At 38.1% G+C, this 24,596-nt stretch overlaps 1 protein-coding gene and 1 long non-coding RNA gene across 2 annotated transcripts in view; both read left to right on the forward strand.

Moving 5' to 3' along the window:
* LOC134497916 (uncharacterized) overlaps window positions 1-24,596 on the forward strand; it is an 854,438-nt gene that overhangs the window by 152,462 nt on the left and 677,380 nt on the right. The window lies entirely within an intron of this gene.
* The window catches only part of TGFBR2 (transforming growth factor beta receptor 2), a 61,155-nt gene continuing 41,412 nt past the window's right edge, over window positions 4,854-24,596 (forward strand). The window contains exon 1 of the mRNA XM_063303921.1: window positions 4,854-4,981. Coding sequence (XP_063159991.1) covers window positions 4,906-4,981 — 76 coding nt within the window. The 5' untranslated portion in view covers window positions 4,854-4,905. The remainder of the gene's footprint in view (window positions 4,982-24,596) is intronic.

Consider the following 24,596-nt stretch of genomic DNA (forward strand, 5'->3'; position numbering starts at 1 on the left):
TATCTGTCACGTAAATTCTCTGAGACAGAGAGACACTGGCATGTTTGGGAGAAGGAGGCTTTTGCGGTGAAAGCCGCTTTGGAGAATTGGAGGCATCTATTGGAGGGGGCGGCACACCCTTTTGAAGTGTGGACTGATCATAAAAACTTGGAGTCCCTTACTGCCTCTCGTAAGCTCAGCCCTAAGCAAGTGCGATGGGCTCAGTACTTCAGCCGCTTTGATTTTAAACTCAGATTCATTCCGGGAAAGAAAAACTTTTTAGCTGATGCACTGTCGCGCCAACCCCAGGATTCAGGAACAGCCCCAGATGTGGTGGGAACCCTCTGGACAGATTCCCAAATGGCACTAGCAGCAGTCACTCGCAGTCAGACGCGAGCGCAGCAACCTGACACCCCTGCCGGTCCTAGCGCGATACATGTATCCGTTCCTGCAGATTTGCAACAAAGGTTTCTGGCAGAGTTGAAATCGGATACTTGGTTGCAAAACAATCAGAGCGCGGTTACTTTGAAGCAAGGTTTGGCATGGAAAGATGATCGCCTCTATGTGCCTGTAACCTTGCGCAAAACCGTGCTATTCAGGTCTCATGACGATAAAACAGCTGGGCATTTTGGCTTTACAAAAACTATTCATCTAGTGCGTCGACAGTTCTGGTGGCCAACCCTCCGGCGAGATGTAAAAGCCTATGTCAAGTCTTGCCCTGTCTGTGCTACTGCAAAACGAAAAGGGGGGAAACCCCAGGGCTTTGTGCAGCCAGTGGCCAATCCCTCCCACCCCTGGGAGGAAATCTCTATGGATTTTATTGTGGATCTACCTCCTAGCCAGAGAAAGACTGTCATTTGGGTTGTTAAGGATTTTTTCTCGAAGCAAGCTCATTTCGTCCCTTGTGCGTCTCTACCATCTGCACAACAGCTGGCACGCCTCTTTCTAGTTCACGTGTACAGATTACACGGTAGCCCCGCCCGCTTGGTGACCGACAGAGGAACACAATTTACTTCACGCTTTTGGCGGGAATTTATGAAACTATTGGGCACTAAACAGCCGCTATCCACGGCTTTTCATCCCCAAACAGATGGGAATACTGAGGCGGTTAATGCCACGTTGGAGCAATATTTACGTGCTTTTGTTAATTATCAACAAGACAACTGGGTAGACCTCCTGCCATTTGCTGAAGTTGCTTACAATAATGCTGTGCATCAAAGTACTGGGGCGGTGCCCTTTCGTACTGTATTTGGCCATGACTTTGTCCCTATTCCTGAATTGCCTCCACCGTCTACTTCGCCCACCTCCCCGACCGATTGGGCCTCACAACTGGCAGATTCCTGGCCAAAACTACAGCAAGCTTTAGCTGATGCTCAAGCCACTTATCAACGACATGCCAACGAAAAAAGGGCACCACAACCTCTTTTTCAAATAGGGGATAGAGTATACCTTTCCACCAAATACATCAAATCCCCTCAACCATCCAAAAAACTGGCGCCCAAGTTCATAGGTCCATTTCCTATTGTTGCTCAGATTAATCCTGTTACCTTTAAGTTGGACTTACCTCACAATCTCAAGCGCTTACACCCTGTTTTTCATTGCAGTTTGCTTAAACCATTCGTGGAGTCTACCCATTGGCATCCTGAGCCGCCTGCACCTCCCCCCATAATGATTGATGGTCAACAACATTTCGAAGTCAAGGAAATACTAGACTCTAGACGTTTCCATTCCACTCTGCAATATCTGATTCGCTGGAAGCATTTCTCTCATCCAGAGTGGGTCCCTGCACAACATGTGCGCTCTCCCCACTTGGTTGCTCAGTTTCATGCTGCTTACCCTGATAAACCTGCGCCTTAACAATTAAGTTTTTTTTTCTTTGTGGGGGGGCGGTATGTCATGTTCCCGTTCCGATGTTTATGGTTCCTCGTAACGTTTCACATGTCATATCTGCAGTTGCGTGCCTGCCTGGCCACGCTGGTAAATTTCCTTTGTGCTGACTTGTGATCTTCTGGAATGTATGTTTGGGTTATCTCTGCTGTTCAAGGTTACTTTCTCAGGCCGATTCTAACGGTTGCTAGCATCTGGGGTGGGTGGTTGCTATGCTAGCCTGAGGGGAGGGTTCGCAACGGGAGCAAGGCTTTTTAAGTTTGTAATTGGCGCACTTTTGCTCATTCTCAGCTTTCTTCGTACTTTGCATACTATTCATTCAATAAATTAGTTTTCTCTAGTAATTACTGATGAGACTCCTTTTATTGGAATAGGCAATCATTACATAAGACAGAAGGAAGCATGAGAATGAATCAAAATAAGCCCGCCTTGCTTTAGTTGGGTATAAAATGAGACAGAGAGAAACTTGAATAGGCTTTCAAAATTATGTTATTCTACTTTACTAGAATAAAGAGCATTCCTGAAATTATGCTCTCCCGTTTCATGACCTGACCTACCTTGCAGGGCTGTTATTAGCACATCTTTATGCAAATGCAATGTAAATTTGCAAAAGATGGGTAATGACAGATCCACCTTACTTCATCTCTGCTAGCCAGATGTAGGAATGTATGTCTTCAAATCCAGCATGCATCCACAAATACACAGGTAGCATGGGGTCTTCTGCAATTGGCATTCATCAAAAAGCAGAGGCATTGAATTCATGGGCCACTTTAGGCCAGCTTTTATGCACAGATGCATGCTGCAACCATGTGTTTCAGTGAGCAAAATGTGAAACAGCTTTTGCAGCTCCTGTTTTTTGCTTGTTCTTTTTATGCATGTACGTGAATGAAAGAAGACCTAAAAGTACAAAGTCAGCCTGTGAGCTTCAACAGTTGAGAATAGACTTGATCCTGGGCCTCCCTGGTCCTAAACAAACACCTGCATCATAAACCACACTGGCTATCAGTACAGTATCTATTTACAAATGTTACTGTTTTATATCTATATTTGCCTCATCAGTGATAAGCATGCCCTGTGTAATATATTTTATAGCCTTTGGGGTATGTTAAAGTAGATATAAGGAGGCATAACAAAATTCGGAAGTGAGTCAGTGTTAGTCAACAGTGGGTAAACAGTCAAGTAGCTAAATTATATATGGCTGAGTATCTGATTGGCCTGTTATTCAAAGTTGAAACTGAATCAACAAATCAGCCTTCACAATGAATTCCCACTAACAATTCATTGTCTTTTTTATATATTATTTTTCATCCCAATTAAAAAACTTCAGTTCTGGTTGCCATTTGTTGGTTTGTTGTTAAGTGTCTCGCCTGACCTCCTGCTGCTGCTGCTGCTATTATTATTATTATTATTCCTGCAAAAGTCAGTACTTCTGTATATTTTGGTACTAGAGTTCATATCACCAGTTAGGTGCCAGAACTAGCCTATCTTGACTGATCTCAAAAGCCCAAGCAGGGTCAGATCTTGCTAAAGTAAAGAATATATGTAGCTCAGGGTTGAATTGTTAGGTTCTTGATGTTTTCAGTAAATGATGTTACCTAGCCTAAAAATGAAATGGAAGAGAAGCAAGCTCAGAGAACACCAAAATCCCAACAGGTTCATATTTATTTAGTATTTGGATGAGAGAACACTAGGAAATAATAGGGGTATAGCCTCGACTGGGAAAGTAAAGAATCCCTGAAAGAGGCAATTGCAAGCCACTTCTATATTGTGGTGGCCAAGAAAACTAATTGGCTGTGTCCATAAAATACCAGGAAATTGAGCTTGACTGAAAGGAGACTTTACTAGAGTGCATAGATGCATTTCCAAAGCACATATATGGGAATGAAAGATGCTGTGTCACCAGTCTATCATCAGGCTTCTACAAGAGGTATGTTCATAAATACAAATGCATTTGTGGGGAGCATGCTTTCTGGCCTATCCCTGCTGCCAAGCTCCATGCATTTATCTGACCTTCTGTATAAAAATAGTACATATACTGAGTTATTCCCTCACCAGTCTCTTTCCTTATCCATTCAGCCAGTGAGGAATGCAAGCTCTGTGCTGAGAGCCAAATTAGACAGAAATGACCTATGACAAGAAAGTTCAGTCAACATTTGCAACGTTGTTTTGATTTTATTAAGTTAAACAAATATATAAACTTTATTTTATTTTATTTTATTGGGTACCTATGCTTTTAACCCGATTTACGAATACTGGGTATAGAAGCTAGTAAAGTAAAATAATGTGGAACTATGCTTACACGTTAGGCTAAGCAGTATCTGGGGTCAACATTCGCCTTGATGGATGCCATTCTGAACCGAAGAAATACTGAGCTCCAGAAATACGCTTGAACCGCTCCCGTTTGTATCGCATATGACGCAATACAGAAATGTATTACGGATATGGAAACTAATAACAGGGTTCCGTGCCTGGGCGTGTAGCGATCTGCGCGCGCCTGAGACGGAGAAAGGCGTGGGCGTGCTGTCTGGGAAAAACGCCGCTACGAACCAAGCCGCGGGTTAACCTCCAGGCAGGGCTGCTGATACATTTTTTTGCAGCGTGTGGAGAAACGGCTTGAGGCGAGAGGGGTCGGCCTAAGGCCGGTGATTGACACGCAGAGCGGGCTGAAGAGGCTTCATGTTGAAGCCCAGCGGGGGGAGAGAAGCGAGGAAGAGGGTGGGCCAGAGAAGGAACTACTGTAAGAGTTAAGAAAGTCCTGCCCAGCTGTATGTGAACTTTTTAAGATTTCCTGTTTCCCCTGCAGCTAGAGAAAGAGAGCACTCGCACACGCATGCCAGAAGTACTCGAGCCGCAGCTGCTCCGGCTGCCTCTGCTGGGGCCTCTTTTCCCCCGGTATCCCGCGTTCGGTTCAGAGCCGCTTCGCCGCCTCTCACCCTAGCCCCGAGTCCCGCCCGCTTCCCTTCGCCCCTCAGAGTCGTCCCCACCAGGCTCTCTCTCACCCCGCGCCTGCAGGCCCGTCTCAGGGTGGAGGGAGATACAATGAGCTGGATTCCTAAGCACGTTTTGTTGTGGACTCTCCTGCACAGCACGGCTCACCCGCTGGGGCGGGGAACAGGTAAACGTGGACTTTGATTTCCTACCTGAGGTCTGTCTGTCTGTCTGTCTAGAGGGTCTCTTCTCCCCGCCCCTCTTGTTCTCCACACTTCGCTCTTAACAGCTGCCTAACTTACATACCGCACTTCGAAAGAACTCGTCAAGCCACCGCCGCTGACTTGGCACCCTCCAGATCAGAAGTCCCATCACCCCCAGCCAGCACACCCATCGATCATGAAAGGCGTAGTCGAGCATATCAGGTTTAGAGAGTCTCTTCTAGGAAGTTTTTCTTTGCAGTAAATCTGTTTCTCGCCTTGCCCAAATTCATTCTGACCTTGACTCCCCGTTCCCCACCCGCCTTTTTTTCTGAATGCTGAAGAACACCAGAGGCACCACCCTTAGTGCCTAGATTGCTCTGCTAGCTGGCTTAGCTTTGGAGTCTGCATTTCAGGAAAGTGTAGTTCAGGAGCTTTAATCCTGACCTTGAGTTATCTGTCAGAGACGGATGCCTTGTTTTGCACTTCCAGCTGTTGTCACACCTAGTCTTGGATGAGTTGCTGTTTGTAGATCCCTCAGTTGTGCCTGGCTTAGCAGTAATTGACAAGTTGGGGTACCCTGCTGTAGAAATAGGGGAACTATATCATGTGCTAATGTTTTCTGAGTCAGAAATCCCCAGAAAGCAGAGCAGAATTTCCAAAAGTTAGTTCCCTTAATTTTGCAAATGCAGCAAAGCAATCTGTAAAGAAGGAACTCTTCCTATACAAATTAAAAGTAAAGGACTGCATAGCCCCCTTTTTAAATTTCATGTTACGTTTGCCTTTTTATCTAGGATAAAGTAAGTTGCAGAGAAAGCTTGTGGTAGCTATGTTACTGAAAACAGTAGTCTGGCAAGTTCATTTCTAAAATGCTGATGCTAAATGCCTACCAAACTCTGTTCAAAGTAGTGAATCAGTTAGGTGTGGGGTGTAAAGCATCTCTGTGTTCTCCATTTTGCTTTCTGTCTTTTTTGGAAGCAGATCTTTGCATTCATCTTTGCATTCAGTGCAGTAACGTTTCAAAGAGATGTTTGAAGTTTTTTTGTATATAAAAGTGTGATAGTTGTGGGTATTGGTTCTGTGAACTAGTGATATAATAAGTAAGAGTATTTACTTTCCGTTAAAGTTAATGCAGGTTTTGATTCTTTCCTCTATCATGATTTTGGGCCTATACTTTTTGCTGATTGTGTATCTCTATATTTGTAGAACTAAGATTGTAATTGGGGTAGATTGGAGAAGATGATAGCAAACTGTAAGCATCTGGAGCTGTATTCTGTAATAATAGTAACTGTCTAGAAGCCTCCTTTTAAAAGTTTCTACATGTTTTCCTTTGCTTCATGGTATGCCTGAAATATCTCCCTAAAACATCTTTCTCCATCCCCCCCTTCAGACCCGCTTCAAAACTTTGAGCACACCATCATGCATATTAATTTGTGATTCCTTTTATTTCCCTTTACTAATCTAGAAATTCAGACTGTAAATTCTTTGGGGCAGGGAGAATTTCTCTGCTTATACATTACTGTCATATAGTGAAATAACTTCCTATGTATTTCTTTTTATAAGTAAAATCATATTGTAACATCATATATAGAGTTATGATGCTATTAGATTTCTTGAAAGTTGATGGTTAATGACATACACCATATAGTGCTGGAAGATTATGCATGTATAAAATGTTATACCTTCATATTCAAATTAACACCAGTAGTAATATTAAATAGTCTGCAAGTTATTTTTAGAAAGTTAAATACTTTATTCTCACTAGAGCAGCAAATGCACTGGGGCAGATCATAATCATACATTATTTGTGCGATGGAAATTGCTCAAATACTTGCATAGCTCAATATATTATTCCTGTAATGATAATACGCTGTGTGTTACCAGAGTCAGTGGTACTGCCATGTGGTTAAACCTTAAAGTGTAAGGCTCACTGAAGACTCTTCATAGGATGGTGTGAGATACATGTATGTCGTAAGAAAAATATGCTTATTATAAGAATCTATGCATTTCTTGTCTTGATAGAATCCATATACTACTAAAACTCTTGTGCTGTTTGATACTTTGTACCTTAAACTGGATGAAATGGTGTACCGTAGGTCAACATTTTTTGAATCAAGGTACCTCAAATGGACTAACTTACAGAGTGTGTCCAAAATCTGGGACCCATGATTCCTGCGGAATAGAAATTTGGCAAATTTTATGAAACATTTTATGATGTAGTATAAAATGTCATGAAACATTTCCTGCGATCAGCTTCTGATGTTTGACTTGCTATACAGTTCAACATGGGTTACTTTCTAGGCAGATACATCTCTGAATGTCTCCCTGAATTTGTAAGAACTTTTCTAATACATTAGAAGCTCTGCCATTGTTGAAGGCATTGAGAAATCTGGTAAGGAAGTATCTCTGAAATGATGAGCCAATGGGTCATAGATTGTTTAATTTATCGATGAAGTTGCATGTGTTCTACATGAGCTTGAAAGAGGTAATAGAGAATTTGATCAAAAGGTTAATAAATAGCTTTTTTGCATGAATACTGCAAACTCTTTCATCTTCCCTTTCCAGTGAATCTGATTATGTTTTCTAAACAGTTGCTCCTGAAGATGAGAAGATCCTCTGGAGCAGGATTCAGGGCACCATTAGTTTTTTGTTTTTTTTCATACACAAAGCAGTTTGAGTTTTGGCCTGTGTATTCTGGCTAATTTAAGATTAATCCTCATGACCAAATAATAAACATGCTTGCATTTCTCTCCAAGTTATAGTTGGAATGGATCTCTTTAATTGAAAACTGGTTGTTTTGAATTGAAAACTGATAGTTAATATGACTTGAACAAGTGAAAAGTTTAGCTAACAATTGTTTGGCATGTATACTTTCCTTTTCGTCTGACTTCCTGTTTTCTTTTCCTTATGTCACAAATTTAAATTGAAGTAACTTGAAGTACCTACAGATGTGTAACATGAACATCAAGTAATTTTGAGAAGATGTTCTTTTTTGAGAAATCTACATTACTGGATAGGAAGGGGTGTTACTTGGCAATTATTTATTTATTTATATAAATTTGTTATAGCTGCCCAACTCCAGTGATTATTATTGATTAATTTAAAACATATACCAATTCCCTTTAAATATGTAAAGTGGTTTATAATAAATATTAAATAGTCTTTGTCCCAACAAAGTAAATTAACTGGAAAAAACTCCCTGCAAAATAACAGTTTAAATTTTGAACCTGCTTCTTTTCAAGGAGTTAGCAAGTATGAAAGCTACAGATTTATTAATAAAATGTTGCCTTTGTATATTTTGAGGTCTATGTGAAAATTCTTAAGTCCATAGTTTTGACTTATTTTTTACAGGGGCTAGTTAAAAAAAGTTTTAAAAAATCACAGATTGTTTAAATACTTAGAATACTTGGATATTCACTGGAGTGCTTTTGTTCGAAAATGCTCTCATTAATTTATAATTACTGAAAGCATTTTCAAACAAAATGCTTTCAGTAATTATAAATTACTGTAAAATTTACTAATTCCCACCCAGTAGTCCTGACATATATGAAGTTTTCTTTAAGATAGCCACCCTCAGTCACTTACAATGCAAGATAGTTCATGGAAGGGAGTAGATTGTAACTTGTTCAGACTCAGTCTGATTTGAGTGCATGTCAAGCATTCTTTTCAGACTTCAAAGCAGTATGTTTGAAGTCAGAACTAAAGGATATAGGGCTGAGTATAAGGAATAGCATATGGTATGTTCTTACCAAAAAAAAATACCATTTTTGTAATACAGATGGGACTACTAACTACATGCAACTTTGCATAACAAATCAGTGACAGTTCCTTTACATCTGTGTCTAATATTATGCTAAGTGACATGTACCTCATGCAGAGCTGAAAGAAGTTTGCAGTGCTTTTGCGTTTGTTTTCCCAGGTAATGAAACATTGGTGATGACCATAGTTACTCTAAAACAAGTCAGTGGGGTTTCTAGAGCTAGCCTGTTTAAATCAAACATGATTCTGGTTTCTGACGAAAGTTAGCATTTTTTCCCCTTGGTTCTGCTTGAGGAAAAAACCAGGGAGAATATGTGAGCACACTGGGACTCAGTCTTATTCTCATTGATTCAAAGCAGGAGAGCACAATCTCAGACCCCTGATAGCACCTGCAATATGTGTCACTGTATTCCAATTCTTTGTTGGGTAACAGAAAGATAAATTGTTAAACAAATGGAAAGCCACCCTATTTGCTGTATTTAATCAATGTGATTTAACCAGTCAATGTGATTTGCAAACATTAATACCTTTTAATAATTTCTTATTAGTTTTTTTTAAATTTTTATCTCTATTGGATATAGAAATAAGGAGCCTAAGTAGTCATTATTTGATAATCATTGAAGAAGTCCAAACAGTGTTTATTAATAAAACACACAACGATTTGGCTTTTGTCTTGAAACTATTAAAAACACCCACAATTTCTAAAAATATATTAATCTTTTCTTCTGTATAATCAAAACAAATTTTGAAATGTTTTTGCCATAGATTCCGTCCTAACAGTCAGAAATCACGCTGAGACGAGGAGTAGGTCTCTAGTGTTTATTACTGCTACATTAAACAGAATCCTAACAAACTGAAGAAGTGCAGGAAAAACCTGGACAGATAAACCCCAAAAGTTAGGGCTGGGCTGATCTGTGTCTCTTTGAATGGCTGCTTAACTCCTCAGTACTACGCATGCATTTTCCCCCCTGGATAGGGGCCCCTTCCTGCTTGCCATCAGTACTCATGACAGATTCTTTATAATTCTGATGTTAGAATTTTATCTGGGAAGCACTAATTGTCATGAATCATTTGATATAATTACTTTGATCTATATGAAATAAAATTTTATATTTTTTAATAATACATTTACTCTTCTGTTATTTTTTTTAATCCGTTCAGTCATGTCTGATTCTCAGAGACTGCCTGGACAAGTCCCTGCAGCATTCATGGCAAGATTTTGGAAGTGGTTTGCCCTTGCCTCCTTCCTAGGGCTGAGAGAGTGACTAGCCTAAGTTCACTCAGCTGGCTTTGTGCCTAAGGCAGGACTAGAACTCACGGTCTCCTGGTTTCTAACCTGATGCATTAATCACTACACCAAACTGTCTTTTATTATACTTGGGTATAAGAACATTCAGACTTAAATATTAAGAACTGAACAACTATTTTTGGAGAAAAAAAATCTATCCATAGAAAGATTTGTTAGGTATTTCTTTTTACCTACTTTGACCTTTCAGTTTTTGGCTATTTATATATACAACATTGAATCCTATGGAAAAAGCTACTGTATGTGTTTTTTGACATTATCAGTTTATAAACTTCTCTTAGTTCTTCTTGCTTCTTGAAATGTAATTTTTTTTCTTTGAAAAATTTATCATTTCTTGATAATGCATCTCTATCCCTGTGGTGGCAACTCTTAGCATTCAGTAAGTAAGCCCCATTGAACATAATGGGAATTTTTTTGAGTAACTTACTTATGATTAGACTGGAAATATTGAAACCCATTTTGCTTTGACCATATATGACAGAGTGATGGGTGCAATTGGATTATTTCTTAAGGAAAACAGTTGGCAGCATCACCTTTCTCTTGCCTTTTATCTTTGGGTAATCTCACTTGAAAAAGCAGTCTTTTCTTTTACTTTCATGGAAGACTACTAAGGATATTGCTGGTAATGTGTAGAATAATAATACTAACAGAAGTATATATGTGGACCCAATATAAATATGTGTAAGATACCAGCAACCGCTGCTTTCCCAAGGTGACCATGTCCAGGTGTGTTGGATTACAATTCACAGAATACCAGACCAATATGGATGCTGAGTGTTACTGTCCTACACATCTAAAGGGTATCAGGCTGCAGGACGCTGTGCTAAATCATCAAAATAAAGCATCTTGTATGTATTTTCAGTGAAAAATAGGAGTTTGCCTTTCTGACATGAGAAAAAATGTGTGTGAAAGTACTGTCACCCACAGGAAACAAAATCTAGTAGTGCCATCTATGGTTGGTTGGTTTTTTGCTGTTTCAAAGCAGCTTTATGCATTTTTAAAAAAATCAGATGACAAGCACTCACAATGCTAGTTGAAATAAGTCATCAAAAGTAGTGTATGCTTCTACTTTTCTACATTACCGATCCTAATTGTTACTAGAAGTAACCAGAACATCTTTGTTTGTTGCTCTTCCTCCCAAGAAGTCTAAAGACTATACTATGCATAACATTTTTTTAAAAAAAAACCCTGAATATTGGTGGGTGGAGATGCTTTTTAAGATTGAGATGATTATTTCCCTGTGAAGATGTTATTTGGCTCACAATTCATAAGAAAAAGTCATCCTGTTGCTAATAGCTGCATTGGGACTAATTTTGTTAGGACTGTTGCAGGAGAGTAAAAAGATAACTGTTTCATGGCTGGTGTGCCATGATTTTGATCCTGAATTGGATCCCCCCTCACTCTGTGGCTCCTACAGTATTTACTTATAAAGCACTTTATGGTTTGGCACCTTGGTACCTGCAGGATTGTCTTCTCTAACCTGTACCAATTCAACCTACTAGAATGTTAAAACTCCCTGTAGTCCCACACTTCCAGGTGGTAAGGGGAGCTGAAGCTAGAAGGTGCTGCTTCTCAGTGGCAGCACTGGGTCTGTGGAATGATCTCCTGATGGAGATCAGGCTGGTTCCCTCCTTGGTGGCTTTCAAAAGATTGTTCAGCATTTCAAGAAAGCGATCCAGTGATGCTTACCTATTATGCTATCTTTGCCTTTTCTATTTTTGTTTCTTGGGTTTTTGTTTTTTTTTGTTCACTTGTTTTTGTTATGCCATGTGTTGGTAATTTTATGATTTAAGTTTTTTTGTTTAATTTTTTATTTTTGTATATCATGTAAACCACCAAGAGTCACAAAAGCATGTCAGGATATAAACTCAATAACTGGGGGCAGACATTCATGCAACTAGAAATAATGTGATCCTGACATAATATAATGTTAACAATGGGAAAACCTCTTGAGAGCCTGCCATAAATATTTCTGGGTTTGGGAATAGGAGTCCAGGCTACCCTTACTTTACTCCTTGCAAAATTGAAAGACAAAAGTTACTTCTCTGAGTTTTATGCTTCCCTCTGAGAAGGTATGTAGATATTATAGGCACATACACACAACCCTTGTTATCTAGGGCCAGCAAGAGAATTGTAATACCCTTGTAGGTGTAGGCAGGAACAATAAACAAAGTGCATTATAACTTTATGAATTGGAACATACGCTGACATGATAGAGAGCCTTAGCATGTCTTCCCACCTCTATTGTTGAGGACAGTCTACTAATAATGCTGGAAGCAACTCCATTACACTGTTCTCGGTCTGTTGGCTTTAGAAATATATGTAAAGGAATATGGTATTAATACTTTAGATCAGATAATTATCTTAATTGTTCCTATTTAAATATTGGAGGGAAAGACATTTGCACTATCATTTTTCAGTGTTGCAGTCTAAACAACATGGAACTATCGACTTAAGTGTACTAATGAAAATGAATGAACATCAGCCAAGTGCGACCAAAAATTTCAGTTTAGATAGTTCTTGTTGTCTGTGGTCTCATTATCCATGGTTTTATGTATCCGTGATTGATAATTAGGGACCAAACCTTGAAATATGAATAAGGTTTTATATATCTGCAGATTTGACCTTGTTTTTTGTTATTCAGGCATGCAAAGAATGGTGGGCAGGCTTTTGTGCACATGTAAAGTATGCTTTTAAAAGGTTAGGTTGAGTAATATCCCTGTGTTTGTTGCTCTTTCCCTTCACTGGGTCATGGAGGTTCTTGCTAAGTCAGCCTGGTTGTGACACTTCATGTGACTTTTTGGCTGCAACTGGCCTATATCAGAGTGACTTCTTTAGTTGGTAATGGAGGGGTCATCTGACTAGTGCCATGTTGTTTTTGTGACCTCTCAGTTCTGCATGGTTGTCTTTCATGATGTCAGTGGAGTGGCCTTTTGATTGTACTGCTGTCTGCTAGTGCAACCCACAGACCAGTCACAGTGATATCTTGATTGTATCACTAGACCCAGCTTGGATTCGTTGACAGCAGCACTAGCATCCAAGGCATGATTGAGAGATCACCACAAGCAGTCTGCAGGCAGCAGTAATACCCAGTAACAGAGTCAAGAGGTCCCTCTGCTGAAACTGTGAAAGTGCTGTGCAGAGCACAAAGTCAGTATGAGCCATCACCAGATGCCACAAAGAAGCTATGCAGAGCCTCACAAGTGGGCTGCCCCAGCAAGATCTGCTATGATCAAGTGAGGAAAAGAAAGAGAAAATAAGGTATTTTTCACAGATGACTGTTATGGGAGGAAGAGGAAGTACTTGAGGGAGGAAGAAGATAATCAGGGGCTCTGGAATGTAACACCTATATTCCCATAGACACAAGTGCTTGTTATTCACAGTTTTGCACTATGGTTTTATAATGGAACGGAGTTGCTGTGTATAACAAGGGGCAACTGTATTGACCATATTGCTGGCCACTGGTACAGGAAGCAATATGGCAGAAGCTATATGCCAGATTAATTTTTTTATATGGTGAAATTGCCTGTTTAATGTGGAATGTATGTAATTTTATCACATCTTCAAGAAATATATGTTGATTTGCATAGAAATGCACCAAAAAAGTCTTTATGAGGCTCTTTAAAATAACAAATAATCCATTCTTATCTCCAGAGACTAAAATCAATGGAAATATTAATGACATTAAAATGTTATGATAAAATCAGTTCATAGTATCATTATCATTCAAACAATAATGTAAGAACAATAGATTGTAAAAGACATGGTTTCCGAATTTTAGAAGTGTAAACCTTAGAACTGCTTAATCTTTGTCACATTTCCAAATATGTCTGTATCTGTCTATCTTTGTTAGACTTTTGGTATGACCAATTGGCTGTATTGTAAATAAAAAATGAGGAACTATACCACCATGCCCAAACATTTAATGGCTTGTAGCATTGTTATTTTGGATGTTCCTTGTAGAAATTTCTTTATAGAATAAAGTGCAGTAAACAACTCTCTAAATTTGCAAAAATAAATAAATCATGTAATGTTTGTAAAGGACAACTGAATTAGGGATCACCATTGCTCTGGGTTTTTATTTTTTTTTAAAAAATGAAATAGAAATATTTTTGTCTGTATGGGGAAGAGTTGTCCTAGGAAGACTCAGCACTTCTTGAAAGTTCTTGTTTTAAACTTCTGTACTCAGAATTACCAGTATAACTATAAGCTGAAATGGCTGATGACTTTAGAAACACTATGAACAGTTCATTATTAGTTGGAAAGTTTGTGTATTGACATAATTTACAGGAACAAAATGCTTTTATGGAGCACTTTGCTTAGTTGTTGGATATCTAAAAAAAAAAACCACTGGATACCATAGTAGTATGATATGCTGTAATTAAGATTTTTTTTAAAAATTGCTGAGCTATTTAAATAGATGTTGGAACAAAAATGCTAGAAGCTTGCACTTATGGGGATATTTTTACAGTTGCTTAGCCTAGTAATTTACCTCCACCTGTTGTGGGAGCAGCTAATTAACACAGGGTGGTCTCATTGTTGCAATGTTAGATGGATCAACAAAAAGTTAAAATCAAATGACAGTTCTCCAACTACTTGTTAGAGAATGTGTTGCTTCTTATAAAGAGCTACATTTGCTTGTATTATTAATTAACTATAAATTATAGTTGCTTATTACCAGTGGAAAAGATTCTTTTAAAACATGCCTTTGCAACATAAGCTTTAGAACTCTGCATGCTTTCCCATGTTATGTGGCTACCTGATTCAAAATCTCGGCTCCTTTCAAATCCTTCTCAGCTTTGGGGCTGGTTAAAAAAATATTGATCATTCTCAAATTTTCAGAGAATATAGTAAGTCAAGGCTGATCTCCAGTTTCTGCTGGAGTTCTTTTGTTTTAGATCTCCAGGTCTTGTAAGTACAGCATGAATTTCTTGAGCTTAGTTGAAAGGGAGGATGCATCACCCTTGGAGTTGCATTACACTAAGATGTGAAAATATAAACATAAACTATAAATATAAAATACTGGTAAAGCATAAAGCAACAAGCCAGTGTTCCTTAATAACTTAAATTCTATTTGATATTCACCTCCAGAGATCAGAGAAGAAAGAAAACAGAAGCATTCATGCAGTTCTTCATTTAACTCTTGTCAGTCTCCATAAATTTAGACAATCTAGCAGGTCTTAAACTGAATTCAAGTAAAGCTGTCCACACATTATTCCAAGGCCCAAATAAAGTTTTGGGTTGTGCTGACAGCTATACTCATTTTCAAGGAAGCACTGGCACAACTGCACTTCCCACCTGAATGTAAGGAGCTGGAGAGAGATAAGCACAGAGCAATATGCATGTTCCTGTTTGCTTCCCACTTTGAGCTTTCCATATATTTATATTTATACCAGAAATGGACACTTCAGAGAAGTGTTCTTAATTTTTTTCCTCTTAAGATCCTCTCCCACTTTTAAAAATTATGGAGGACCCCAAAAGAGCTTTTGTTATATTTATTGATATTTACCATATTAAAAAGGGACGCGGTGGTGCTGCGGGTTAAACCGCTGAGCTTGCCGATCGGAAGGTTGGCGGTTCGAATCCGCGTGACAGGGTGAGCTCCCGTTGCTAGTCCCAGCTCCTGCCAACCTAGCAGTTCGAAAACATGCAAATGTGAGTAGATTAATAGGTACTGCTTCGGCGGGCAGGTAACAGCATTCCATGTAGTCATGCCGGCCACATGACCACGGAAGTGTCTACGGACAAACGCCGGCTCTTCGGCTTTGAAACGGAGATGAGCACCGCCCCCTAGAGTCGGACACGACTGGACTTAATGTCAAGGGAAACCTTTACCTTTACCTACCATATTAAAAATTAAAATCGATGCACCCGCTACCACTTCTCATGATTGCTTGATGGGATTTTAATATTGTGTTATTTTTCAAGATAGGCTAGCAAATTTTGATTTTGGAAACCCCTGAGAGGGTCTTGGGGGACTCCCAGGGGTCCCAGGACCACACTTTAAGAAACACTGCTTAGAGAAAAGTAGATATTTTATTATTTTCTTAGATGCAGACTCTTGTAGAACATGAACACATGCTACTAGCATTCAGGAGGCTTGCTTGTCATGTGGTTTAACTGTTAACGATTAGAAAATATAAGAAAAATCTGTCAGTTTGAACTCTAGTTATACTTGAGACTAGTAGGCAAGTATGTGCCTAATAATAATTTGAGAGTTGGTGCTATGCCTTTTCTATTTTGGATTAAACTGTAGGCTGGAATAGATTAGATATTTAGAGGCATCTGTTTCTTAAATGCAAAATTACCAGAGATAAGGGAGTAGTCCCAAAAGTCTCTCCATATCTTTTTTTTGGGAGGAGGGCGCTTTGGCAGAGCCATTAAAATAAACTTTTTTTTAGTTCTGACAGTCACAGGGGGCAAGCATGGGGCAATTACAGATATTCGTAGTAGTTTTACAGTTCTCTTAAATGAATCTCATGGATCACCAGTGATCTCTAAAATGGAATTTCAGAACTTGTGAACTTGTCTTTAAGGTCTAGAATGGATATATGGGAAACGTTTTTACAATGCAAGTAATTCTCAAAAAGTACTATTTGTGCTAGTCGACAGTCTGGTAACAGCTATTGTTCTACTCTGCCCCTTCCAGTCATTCTTAAGCCTTTATTTGACATCTGTAATTGTTCATATTGGCATCTAAGAAGTGTTAATAATCATCCTGAAACTCTTCTGCACCACACTGAGACATATTACACATACTACATCTGTGATATTTTATCCTGCAGTTTTACACCAGAGATGGATACCTTTTTGATAAAAATGTTGCTCAGCAAGCCACTTTAAGAAAGAAAATAACCAAGGCTTTTAGCTCAATAAGGAATGTAAAAGATTACATTTTTTACTTATGATGCACCGGTGACATACGTCATGGCTTAAGTAAGCAAAATTACAACAAATAGCAGGTTACTTCATAGTTCATTTACTTTTTTGTTTGAAAACTTACTGCCTTTTGAAACAATTTTTCTCAGTTTAGAAATGTTAAACTGAAGCAGCAGCATAACATAAAAGTAAAACAATAAATGAAGCAAGCAGTTAAAATCATTGAAAGAGTCTCTAGACAGCAGTTAAAAAGGATTAAAAACACCTCTGCAGCATAATAGAGATGAACACTAAAAAGAACTGGAAAGTAGAAAAGTCTTTGCTTGGCACAAAAAAGTCAGTTCTTGTTTTAGGGGACCTACAACTAATAAGGCTGTTCCTAGTCAGTCCCCTGCTATTCCTCTGCATGGGAGGGCAAATAGAACAAGGCCCCCAAGGAAAATTCTGGCCTTCAGTAGGAATTAGCAGGAGGAGATGGTCATTTAGATTCTGTAGTCCTAAGCAAGGAATGAGTTCTCACCTTACGTCAACACCTTGAACTGTGCCTGAAAACAAACTGGAAATTAGTGGTACAGTATAGATGTAATATGACCATCAATTGTTCCAATTTCACTCTCTCCTTTATGCAAGCAAACAAAACAGAAATGTAGCATATAAGCCAAAGACTATGGTTGATTCTGTTCTTGGAAGCGATGGTGATAAATCAGCTTTAATACCCAGTTTCTTGCTAATATACAAATCCTCAGTGGATTCTGTAGAATAAAAGACCACAGAAAAGTTTCTGTTTCCTTGTTGCTTTAGTGATACACATGAAGACAGGAGCAAAATAAGAACAGTAACCTTTATGCCTCAGCATATTTCTCATTTACGTTTTGCTTTATAAATCCATAATTTGTAGCTTATAGTGATGAGGCTGTTGAGAAACCATAGGTAGTTATTATATTTTATTTTATTGATATACTGCCAAGGCAAATTGACTCACAGCAGATTACAGTAAAACTAAAAATTCGGTAAAATCCAATTTAAGCATAATTTTGTCACACCAGTCCAAGATTAGAAAACACATTAATATTAATAGGTTAATAAAATAATAATAATGATAACTATGATGCCAACCCTAGTCTACATGGCAGCAAATTATAACTCAAGGGCCTTCACAAAAAGCTCTGTTTTAGCTGCCAAGGATACCTACACAGATGCCAATCAGGCCTCTGGCAGTTCCACAGGGTAGAGACCAGCAGAGAGAAACACTACCTCCAGACTCCCTACTCCTCTTATCTCATATATGTGGGGAATGGTGAATATCCCACCCAGGACGAAAACACAGGATGGGTCTAACTGAGGATACCTGGTAGCCTAGGTAGGTAGTGCTTTAAACTGTACCTATTGGAAGCCAGTGAATGGTCACAGTAGTGGTATAATATGGCTGTAGTGGCTTTTACGCAAGATGGCCTTCTGCATTTCCCATTTCAGTAATAAGTAATAACAATCCTAATTACAGCTAAAATGTTTTCAGATTGTAATGGTATGTGGGAATGACCTTGGGAGACAGGAAGAAGAGCCGCAGCCTAGGCAACAGACAAGAAGCAGCTTGTCTGCAGAAGAAATAGGGGTATGGCAAACATCTCAGAAGGGACCCTTACAGTTTTTTGGACTGTAAAGATGAGGGGGAGAGATGTACTTCCAGACTTGCAAGATTCTGTTAATGTAGCCTTACAATAAAGATAAAGCTGCTACTCCTGGGTGTGCTTCTTGTCTGGACTACCTCACAAGGCTGACACAGATTTAACACAGGAGTTCATGTCATGTATTTCAGAAGTCAGTTACCTTTTACCTTTATTCAGAATAATTTACTATAGAATCATCAGTAAGACAGAACCCACTTAATGACTAGGTTCACACATCATAATCTGGTTGGTTCAGTTTGGGTTTAGCCTGTTATGTGAACCAGCAAACCCGAGCCAAAACATATCTTCCCTGGTTGTCTCACTGAGTTCATGGTAGAAGCATAGTTTGAACTTAATTTACCATATGCATAATTGAGACTATAATGTATGTTATTAAGGGCAGTTAATGTACTGTTGATCGTTTGCTGAAAACCTTCAAAAATTACTCCAGTGAGGATCCAAAATTCACTTTAAGTACAGGAGCACAGATCCTGGAATGCTGACAAGATAAATTGGTATCGAAACAAACACTACTAAAGGTGAGAAAGAAAAATAAAATAATACAAAAGAGGATTGTATTATTATTATTTTTTTGGTAGCAGCTTGAAAAATCTCATTTAATTGGGAACAGGCTAGTTTGTTGTTTACTCGTAGAGATCATAATAAAACTTTAGAAAGCAATTGTTTTATTTATAGTATAATAGTTAGATAATGAAAATTCCGGCATTGTATTTAAGAGAAGATCCCTATGAATCAGGTGAATGTTCATTAAATCACTTCAGAATTTTTTCCACCTTTAATATAACATATAAGCTGTACAGTTCAATTGAAAAACACCTTTTAGGGGAAAAAATAAAAATAAAAAACTAGAATAACGTGGTTTTTACATCTCAAAAACCTGGCATTTTAACAGGGGTGTGTAGACTTTTCATATCCACTGTATGCCAGATCTTGTTTCATCAGGAATTCTCCTATGATGCTGCTTCTGAGGAACTGGAAGCAATCATGATTAAGCACGAAGCTCACAGTGCTTCAAATGGTATGTGTTGGGGTTTCAGAGGGAAAAGGCCTTCTGTCAGAGACAGGCAACTTGCTGTGTATTTGAAAGGCAAGTGAAAAAATTGCAGGCTGGAGAGCTGTAGCTGATATAAGCACCTTAATTGCATATCATGATGATTATTTTAGAAAACCAGGCTAGCTTTTTTTTTTTAGGAAAAAAGTGCTGCTTCTTGAACTGATATTTTCTAATGTCCACAGGGCTATTTCTGCTTACTCTTTGGGAAAAGAAGAAAAGTTGGTTTACATCAAGCCTATGCTTGAATAAATGGCAATAATACTTAGCAGTACCAATCTATAGAAAACAAAGCCAAATTTAGGTATGGTAGCTGAACACTTTTACAAACATAGTACAGTAACATGATTACAGAAGAAAATAAAATACCAACCTCTTCCTATCCTTGCCAATAATGGTATTTTATTTTCTTTTGTAATCGTATTTGTTTGTAAAAGTGTTCACCTACAATACTTAAATTTGGCCCCTCAAGTAATCTGGTCCAATGCCATGTAGGACTTTAAAGGTAACTACCAACAGCTTGAATTGGGCCTTGAAGTCTATCAGGAGCCAGTGTCTGGTCTACCTTGCAAGGCTGACACATGCCCTCTGGAAAGATACCCCCTCCTGGATATTGGTGCACCCCCAAACTTATTTAAGTGAGCCCTTAAGCCTGGCTCTTCCCCTAGGCCTTGGACTAGTGGAGTTGTGGACCCCTTGTGGGATGATTTTTGTGTTAAAATTTGTGTTATTTTTTTTCCAGATGTTCAGGTTTTTCTCCCTGTTTTGTATTGCATTGCTTTAAACTGTATCATATTTTATGCTGCCCAGAGTTGTGATGGAGTTGGGTGGCCTAATAAATTTAATAAATACATTTTTAAAGACAACATTGAGGCTTTCCTTCTTTTTTATCAGTTCTGGTGATTCAGATTATGTTAGAAGGCTAGCTTGTAAAAACAGCAGGAAATGGAAGTTTTTGATGATACCAGTAGCATTAAAATAGGTTTGTTGGTAACACTTCATCTCTATCAGCCTAAGTTTTATTATCATGAATTCTGACACATTTGATAATCATTTTTAAGTCACCAAGGTATTTAAGCCTCCAAAGTAAGAGAATTTTTAATGAAATACTTTCTTGTGATTTATGAAAATCTTATTATAGGCTTTTTCTGTTGTGTTTTTCTCATATTGTCTGTAGAAATTATTTTCCATTAATTCAAGCAGTTTCTATTCAGGAAGCCCATCACAACAGCTTAAAAATCTATGTGTTTTCTTAGCCAGGAAATGAATAGCATATATCAAATGTTTAATCCAAACATATTCTGGCAGATGTTTATCCCAAAGGATTAAGTTGTACTTTTAAACTTTACTAATCAGATAATGATGTATGTGTTTCAATTTAACTAATAAAGATACCTCAATTATTATATATCAAATATTTACTTTGAATACAATAATAAATTATACTCTTTGTACAAGCTCACTTGCAAACATGCTTCTAAAGGAGAAAAGTCTCCTATTTCATTAGCAAATGTGGTTAGAAATTGCATCAGGATATACTCCCCACACAATCTAGGGCCCAAATGAAGTAGTTACACTGTTCCTTTACTCAGGCTTTCTCATATAGAAACATCTTTGAGGAAGTATGTTTATTTGAATGTGCATAGAACACAGCTGCAATTGTATGTACATTGACCCAGGAGCAGACTTAAATAAGTTTGTGTTGTAAGAGTAATATAGGGTAAATGTACTAAATAACCTCCAAAAAAAGGACTAAAACAATAATAGCAAATATTGGGGGTAGCTTATTTCTAGTATCATATCCACCTTGAAATAATGCGCTAATGAAGTACTATATACATTTTTAAAGGCTCAAGATTTAAAGGTTCACACCAGTCCAAGATTAGAAAACATATTGAGCTGGTTAAACATGATTTGTAACAGGGTTCCAATAGATGTTTTTCTGCACAGCACGGTTTTCTCTGGAGGGTGCAACAATAATTGTCAAACCATTTTTAGGATCAGAAGCATAAATCATATGCCTTTTATGAATTTTCATTAGATCGTTTTAAAACCCACATAGGAAATGAAACATAAGCATACATTTAATTTGATGTTCACACAAAAATCAACAAAAAACAAACTCAGTATAAGGCAAATATTCCAACGTTAGTAAGATTTGCTTGGTTTTTGAGTGGAACAAAAAAAATAATATTCCAGTATATTTGTTTATATCTGAAGTTCCTTAAAATTAATTTCTGTGTCACAGAGATATGTGCGTGTGAAGTTTATCCTTTGTTTCTATCTAAATATGCTAAATAAATACAAACTTGTGCTTTCCTCTTTCTCTGTACATTGTACTTTATTTGAAAGTATGAATGACATATACGACTTTTTAATGTTTCTGCCTCTATTTTCCCTCACACAAATTTTTAAACAGCATGTTTTAACTGTAATATGGAGGTCATGTGTATAATTTAGAGGATAAATATACACAGTGGTATAAACGTGGATATATTTTAAGTATTTAGTTCAGAAGACATAGAGTTTCAATTCTAGATACATTCTAAATGCAACTACCAGAAATGAACTCATGATTTAGAGAGCACTAGTTCTGTGCACTAGTTCCGTGGACCTAGTGCAAGAGAACACTTATTAAGATGGTATGGATAATTTATTTGATCATGTTGATTCAGGAAATGGATGCCTTAGCAGAAGTGGCCCAAGTTCAGTAATGATGTGCAGGATCACAAATTGTGATTACTTATTAGCTTTTTTTTTAAATTTGTTCAGTTGTGTCCAATTCTCGGAGACTGCCTGGACAAGACATTATTTTTGTAATAACGTCTTATCCCAGGTTGGCATTAGGAGCCACAAAAGCATAGTTACACAGTGCAAAGTCTAATTCAAGGAAAGGTTATTCATGGTCAGAGATAAAAACAAAAGAACAGTCAGTCTAGCAGCCAAACACCAGACAAATCTAAATGAGTCAATATTCTCAAGCAAACATAAAGTGAAGATCATACTCCAGGCAAGGGATTCATATACTAGGGAGGTTTATTAATATTCAAGGTACAAGGGTGATCAGTCATATAAACTCTCAAGCAATGGACATCCAGCAATGAGCTCCTCATGGGCTGAAAGTTTTATACTACAGGCTCTAGCTGCCTTAGTTCCTCTGGTACTCATTAGGTCTGATCTGACCATCCAGTTGTATTGAGTTAACAGCCTTAGCTGGTGTTCCTCAAGTTTGATCTGGATGCAAAGTCATCCAGATATGCTAGACTATTCTCAAGTGGACCTTGATTTCCATGGCAGATACCCTTGCAAGTAAGCACACTGGTACCTCTCTGCCGTCTGATATAGTGGCTGTGCCACCATCAGGTAGGCTCAGTGGCTGCACTGATGAAAACTGGATCTCTGGACTGAATGTTCTTGTTAGGACTGATTCTAGCCCAAGTTCTACATGAAAGGTTTGATGAGCTTCCTTGATCCCTGCCACTTGAGATGAAGCCATGAAATACAACGAGAGACATGTTCTTTGGGTTATGTTGTGTTACAGTATTACTCTGGAAGGTGGACACACAGAAATTTACACCATTACTCATTTTGAAATTATTGTGTACCATTTGACAATACTGATGCACTTTTAATATAAAAAGAGCTTTTTCTGTTTTTCTGCACTTTTATCATTGTCAAATTTAACATTCAGTGATCAGCAAGCCCTTCTAATAGATTAATAAACTCTGTTGTTTTGATTTATTTTTAAAACCAGATACCTACTTTTTAGTGAAAGATTCCTTGACATTCAAGTCTTGCTTTAAATGTGTTTGTGTAAAGCCAGGAATGCTTGCTTATTTTGCATTCCACTTTATCTAGATATCAGTGAATAATCTCATCAGGTTGATAAATGAACGAAATTACTCATGCCCAACATAAAATGCTGATCATAAAAACAATCCCTTGCATTGTTTGCCAAGTGACTGTAGGCTAGAGTTAGTTTTCCTTTGGTGATGTATTCTATAATAGAGTCATCAACACAGGGAAATCCCAGTCATTGAAGAAAAGCTACACAGAATGACTATTGTCCTTTCTCTAATAGGAGCAACCCTTAAAAGGCTTATCCATGTTGCTTAGTCGCACAGGTATTTAAAGATCAGGTGACACATTTCCTTTAAAAAAAAATGGGTGAAGTTGATGAATGTGTAATGCAACCATGCTGCTGCTTGCTGCTTTAACCATTCAGTCATGTCCAACTCTTGGTGACTTTATGGACGAGCTCTCCATGCAGCCCTATCAATTGCTGGATGTTCATCTTGGTATCTGTTTTGATGGTATCAATCCAATATATTCTTGGCCTGCCCCTTCTTCTTGTTCTGCTAACAATTCCTAGCATCACCGACTTCCCTAGTGAGTTTGCACGTATGACATGGCCAAAGTAAATCAGTCGTAGTCTTACAATTTTGGCTTCTAATGATGCATCATGTTTTATACAGTCCAGCACTTCTGACTGTCCATGGTAAATGTAGCAATCTACGCCAGCACCGCAATTCAAATGTGTCAATTCTTCAGTCATCCATTCTTATTGTCCAACCTCTCTCTTGTGGTATCTAAGTGTTCTCTTTGTTTGCATTGAGAAGTAAATGTCTGTTGCCATGAGAATATGAGTGTTTAAAACTAGCCTTAAAAATACCACTGCTATGATACGAACATACGTAATATCCAGGGAAAAATATGATAAACAAAGGAGAAACCATATCATTTCAAATTGGTGATTCAGTTTCCCTGTGGATATTATGTGGATAATACAGTGGTTGCTTGCAGGAAGATTCCTCCCTGATCTTCATCTCTTCCAATAAAAATTAAAATGTATGCCTATTTTTAAAAATCTTAACTAGCTTTCTTCAAAAAGAAATTGGGCTGTTTTCTACTCTCAACAA

Source organism: Candoia aspera, chromosome 4 (genome assembly GCF_035149785.1).
Source record: "Candoia aspera isolate rCanAsp1 chromosome 4, rCanAsp1.hap2, whole genome shotgun sequence".
Taxonomy (NCBI): domain Eukaryota; kingdom Metazoa; phylum Chordata; class Lepidosauria; order Squamata; family Boidae; genus Candoia; species Candoia aspera.